Here is a 6571-nt window from a genome sequence, read left to right as displayed (position 1 = left end):
GCTGTAGTTACTCTTAACCGCCGATAAACTTAGTTATTAGTTTACTTTTGTAATCACTGTGTATATTTGGTGATGGTGATAACAAGTCGTAGTCCAAAGTACAAATAAAGATTACGGATTTAAAACTTCCCTGTTCCTCCTAAATCAAAACTCACTGCCATAGTAGAAATAACTCTACATGTCATAGTAGAAAGTGATAATAAATATTACAGATCCAAGACTTCCCTGTTCTTTCTAAACGAAAAGATACTTTTTGTGTAAGCAAACTGCTGCTAAGGTACAGTTTAGTTGGTATGGGGTATTTCAAGCAGCTGTAGCACATTGCGCCACTGGATATGTAATAATTCTCATTTGCACAAAACTTCTTTGTCAAGTGCTTCCAATGTCAGAAAAAGCTAGATATACTGACAGCTGGTTTTAGCAAATATCTCAGAAGCTAAGTGCCATTGCAGTCAAAAATATATCCAGCATGAATATTTTAATTTGACAATAACTAGACAAACTCGTGTACCCTCAAAATAAATGACTATCACATAGTAAGATCACATGATCAGCAGAAAGTAAGGTCACATGACCTTACTTTCTGCTGGTCATGTGATTACATATAAGTTTTACTTGATATAAAATAGTATATAATATTTGTTGCTGTTTGAAGAAAGTCAAATGAGTTGAATATAGATCTCGGTATAGCTGAAGTACATTTTAGTGGCAGATACTATCAAGTGACATCAGCACAATATGTTTAACCAGCTACTACAATATTACTACTACTAACAAAAAATCCCTAAACTTATTAAATTAAGAGTGTAATCAATTAGGTATTGTCTATACTTTGGGGATTAAGATGATATCTTCATATATTCATGAGTGTCATTAGGTATCTCTACTCTTTCATATTCAGAGTTGTCTCCTTGTTGTTCAGTTTCAATGTTTACAACCTACATGTTTATGTAGTTTCCTCTCTCACTCAGCTCTCCTGTTCTGGTTGTAGTTACTGCAACCTCATCATATTGACTTGCTGGTTGAGGTTGGACAACTCTTCGTTGTATGTAGATCAGCAGGGATAATAATGATGCAGAGCTCTATAGCAGCCAGTCAGGAGATAACTCCTATTCCAACAATTATTCTGGTATAAAAAACATTTACATTGTATGTAGATCACCAGAACTACCACGATGCAGAGCTCTATAACAGCCAGTAAGGAGGTGACTCCTATTCTAGCTAGTAATCCTGCATAAAATATTCTAGTACTGGATTGACGGAATTTTTTTCTAAAACAAAAACATTCACAGAGAGTGATGTATGGCTCGAGAAATAGACATTCCCAAAGATTGATGTATTGCTAGAGAAATATACATTTACAAAGAGTGATATATTGCTATAGAAATAGACATTCACAAAGAGTGATGTATTGCTAAAAATAGACATTAGCAAAGAGTGATGTATTGCTAGAAAAATAGACATTCACAAAGAGTGATGTATTGCTAGAGGAAGAGACATTCACAAAGAGTGATGTATTGCTAGAGAAATAGACATTCACAAAGAGTGATGTATTGTTAGAGAAATAGACATTCACAGAGAGTGATGCATTGCTATAGAAATATACATTCACAAAAAGTGATGTAATGCTAGAGAAATAGACATTCACAAAGAGTGATGTATTGCTAGAGAAATAGACATTCACAAAGTGTGATGTATTGCTAGAGAAATAGACATTCGCAAAGAGTGATGCATTGCTAGAGGAAGAGACATTCACAAAGAGTGATGTATTGCTAGAGAAATATACATGTACATTCACAAAAGGTGATGCATTGCTAGAGGAAGAGACATTCACAAAGAGTGATGTATTGCTAGAGAAATAGACATTCACAAAGAGTGATGTATTGCTAGAGAAATAGACATTCACAAAGAGTGATGTATTGCTAGAGAAATAGACATTCACAAAGAGTGATGTATTGCTAGAGAAATAGACATTCACAAAGAGTGATGTATTGCTAGAGAAATAGACATTCACAAAGAGTGATGTATTGCTAGAGAAATAGACATTCACAAAGAGTGATGTATTGCTAGAGAAATAGACATTCACAAAGAGTGATGTATTGCTAGAGGAAGAGACATTCACAAAGAGTGATGTATTGCTAGAGAAATATACATGTACATTCACAAAGAGTGATGCATTGCTAGAGGAAGAGACATTCACAAAGAGTGATGTATTGCTAGAGAAATAGACATTCACAAAGAGTGATGTATTGCTAGAGAAATAGACATTCACAAAGAGTGATGTATTGCTAGAGAAATAGACATTCACAAAGAGTGATGTATTGCTAGAGAAATAGACATTCACAAAGAGTGATGTATTGCTAGAGGAAGAGACATTCACAAAGAGTGATGTATTGCTAGAGAAATATACATGTACATTCACAAAGAGTGATGCATTGCTAGAGGAAGAGACATTCACAAAGAGTGATGTATTGCTAGAGAAATAGACATTCACAAAGAGTGATGTATTGCTAGAGAAATAGACATTCACAAAGAGTGATGTATTGCTAGAGAAATAGACATTCACAAAGAGTGATGCACTGCTATAGAAATAGACATTCACAAAGAGTGATGCATTGCTATAGAAATAGACATTCACAAAGAGTGATGCATTGCTATAGAAATAGACTTCTACACTCTCTTTTTCCACACTTGTGTGCCACGTCAGAGGACGTCCAACTACAACGTTGAAAATTTGATAAGCAAAACATTATTTTGCAATTATCATTCACTCATGTGAGAAACACAAATTGGAGAACAAAAAAGAGTTGCTCTTGTTTTTCTAGAAAATAAAAAAGTAATCACTTTTGTTTTACTCACCCTGCAATATGAATGTATCAGACTGTAACAATTGAACCCACAGCCATGGCCACATTCAAATATAGTGAAGCTTTGGACTATAACATTCCATTAACTATTTTGCTTTGTGTAGTGTCAGTGTCAAGCTAACTGGTTCACAATTTTGGTGTCAAACGAAGTCTTGTTTTCAAGTTTTAGATGAAAAACCTACAAATACAATTATTCACAATTTATATTAAACTTGGACAAGCTGGACAACAGAAATAATAGAGTAAAACAAGGCAGAATGCAAACCTACCATTTTCTGAGCACTTAGACGAAACATCTGTTATTTTGGTGTTCAGATGTTCAGAATAAATCAGAAGTGAAAAATAAAAAACAGAACACCTTGACAATGACTTACAGACTCAAAGAGAACATCAGCCAATTTACCTATTTTAGTGCAGTTAGGACTTGAAGGCCAGTTGCCATCAGCTGTACATCTTATCTCACTTGTATCTAGTCTCTTAAACCCAAAGTTAAAGTCATACAGAAATATACTATTTATATAGGATCCATTGTGACCATCAGCAACAGAAGTCTCCTTGACACCAAATAAGGAAATTGATGGATCGACTGTACACTCAAATACAATAATACAAATTCACAGTTGTAAACGATCTATTGGACCAGAAATATTTATAGTTCCATCAGCAGCTAGAGTCACTTTAGTTGAGAGATTAAAAATATTCATATAGTTTTTAACTAAAAATCGGTTAAGTTTGATTCTGTTGTACCCTCCTGAATCACCATCTCAAGATTCTTCCATAATCCATGATTATCTTGGCTGTAAGTTCATCTGTGTCAACTGTCACTATCAAAAGATTCCTTTAAAGCCAATGATTATCATGACTTCAACCTTGTGCAATTGTATTGTTAGCAGCTGGTGTTCTGGCTATAAAATGTTTTCCTAGAACTATCACTATTACCAAATAACATAGGAAGTTATGTGACTGATGACCAAGCTCTGTTAAGTTGCACCTTATGGTATACTGCTATCTATCGAATACCTAATAATTTGTATTATATTTTTATTACTCATCGGAATATATGAGTTTTGTTACTATTTATAGTAGACTGCTTAGGATCAGATGTGAGTTTATAAGCAAAGTCTATCATATAGCAACTATCTTCACTGACAGCTCTCATCAGGTTATTAATTATTTGTCAAACTCGGACACTAGAAACTCTACTTGTTTTTTCAACATTTTCAGCATTTCCTCATCAATAGGTTACACCCAGTACTCAATAGTCAAAACCACTGTACTTCATACCTGAGTTCAACACTAACCTGGCACACACTAGAAGGTGGTTGAGCTCCACTTCCATGGAGTAGTTAGTCTATCGGGTGTGCTACAGAATACCTTTCTCTCTGACACAGAACTGTTGGTTGTGTGACCTTTTATACATTCATATATACCTGTGAGGTTATCTTCCCCTAGCTTGTTCTCTGAGTTTGGAACATGGAAATATAGAGTTTGGCACCAAAGCTCTGTAAGGGCATCCGATGTGATATACATATTAAGGTGATAAGATTTATGATATGAGAGCATGTTTAAAAAGAAATGCAAGATTATTATTATGTAACCGATGCTAATCAAAAGCCTGCATGCTGCAATGCAAACCAAATAAGTATTTTCTGGCTTCCATAAAATCTCTTATTGAGCCTAAATTAATCCTGCTAGTAATATCACTAGTAATAAAAATACCCATTGTTAATGTATATTTTAATATATTCTTAGTTTTCATGGAAACTAAGTCGAAATTTCAAGCTGCGGATATCATGAACTTAGTAAATTTTAACTATATTTACTACTAGCTGTACCACCCGGCGTTGCCTGGGTAATAAAAAGTCTATGGACAGAAAATTGGTTTTTCCTTAACAGATAACAACATTTACCATTCTAACTTTCAAACTACATATCATGAGAGAAGTGTTTCTGTAGTTGAAATAAATTAGGAGAGAAAACAAAGTCTGCAGAAGTTTTCAAACTTTGTCGAACTGTAACTTTCAAACTTTATATCATGAGGGAATGATTTTGTGCAGAACAGGCTCTTTTCTTTGGGTGTATTAGACAATTTGTAACTTCTGAGAATACATGTATTTAACAGATTAATAAAAAAATATGACAGAACATGGTAGTATTTTGTGGTTGAAATTTTATTAGGACAAAGTCTGCCAAAAATGGTTGAATTAAAAATTAATATTAATAAGATAGGTTGGAAACTAACTAAGTAATAATAGGTAACAGAGATAAGACAATGAATAATGGTTAAACTTCAAACAGATATTAAACTCAAATTAAGTTTAAAAATGCAAGTTGCAATAAAAACTTGTATTAAAAAGTTCAAAAGTTATACAAAGTTAATAAATGTAATTAGACAATGTAAATCTACCAATATATATATATATATGTATATATATATATATATATATATATATATATATATATATATATTTCTCAAAGTATGTGAATGTATGTAAATATAAGAAAGTGAGGGTTAACTGATACTACCGATAGATCTTACAGATAATCCCACGACCAAACGAGCGAATGCGAAGTTAGGGAGTTTTTATGGTAAATGCATGTGCACACAACTTACGAAAATTATTCAACAACAATGAGACAAACCCTTGTTTGAAAATTTCATCAACAAATTTAACCATCATTTTGTAGATTAGTTAAAGTATAATAACGATACAAAACACATATAGGCCTATTTAAATATGTTACCAAGTTTTTGTAAATTATCAAAATTCTCTAAAAGCTTACCCATCTGATCGGATTATACACAAATAAACAGATTTATTAGGACGAAAATTGTCACAAAACGCTTGATAAGCTTAGTTTAATAAAAGTTAAGACCGAAAATTGAAACGGCGGTTGACAGAGAATAGAACGATCATGTCGTGCGCATTTTGCCAAAAAAATAATGTGCACATTTCACCAGTCTATGGCATTGTTTATTCGTAATCAAATTTATTCGAAGGTTTCTGTAATAAACGTAGACCGTTTGTGGCATTGACCGATTTATAGGTACAAAATTGTGGTACACAGTTTATCAGCTTATGTTTTTTGTCTAATCACCGAAGGGTTCATTATTTAAAACGTTAGCCGAAATTCTTTACAACTTATGTACAAGCTAGGGCTGAACTACAAAGCCCCTTTATGACGAGAACCTTTTTTATTTTGCTCCAGTTTGCAGAAAACTCTCAGACGCGTGAACGCTCATACTTGCTTTCTGTTAAAGATTGCTGCAAAATTGTGCATTGGTTTTCTATTATTACTGTATTACTATTACTAAGTTTGTGATATTCTTTTTAATACTTTTTGATATTGTTAGCTATGACGTTTTTAAATGTAAACAAAGTTGTTCATTGGTTTTCTATTATTACTGTATTACTATATTAATAATATTGGTTATTCTAATAATATCAGTGCATTTTACTTTTAATATTGTATTTCTCCTATTGCAGGAGGGAGATATAAACATAAAATATTTTCCTTTTATTATTGCTGTTTGTCATGACCAAACACTTTTTTAAATAGATTTTCTAAAAATCTATATAAATATCACAACTTCGCGATATTGTTAGCTATGACGTTTTGAAATGTAAACAAAATTGTGCATTGGTTTTATACTATTACTATATTAATAATATTGGTTATTCTAATAATATCAGTGCATTTTA

The 6571-nt window shown here is 32.7% G+C and overlaps 1 protein-coding gene across 1 annotated transcript; it reads right to left on the bottom strand.

Moving 5' to 3' along the window:
* Positions 1-1414: 1414 nt before the first annotated feature.
* On the bottom strand, positions 1415-4397 carry LOC137387142 (streptococcal hemagglutinin-like). The gene is made up of 2 exons (XM_068073458.1): positions 4298-4397; positions 1415-2718 (listed from the first exon to the last, which is right to left on the bottom strand). The coding sequence occupies exons 1-2, from the start codon at positions 4395-4397 to the stop codon at positions 1415-1417; spliced, it is 1404 nt and encodes a 467-aa protein (XP_067929559.1).
* Between the last annotated feature and the right edge of the window lie 2174 nt (positions 4398-6571).

Source organism: Watersipora subatra, chromosome 2, assembly GCF_963576615.1.
Source record: "Watersipora subatra chromosome 2, tzWatSuba1.1, whole genome shotgun sequence".
NCBI classification, from domain to species: Eukaryota; Metazoa; Bryozoa; class Gymnolaemata; order Cheilostomatida; family Watersiporidae; genus Watersipora; species Watersipora subatra.
The sequence above is the reverse complement of the archived record's forward strand: the minus strand, read 5'-3'. Positions and strand labels throughout refer to the sequence as shown.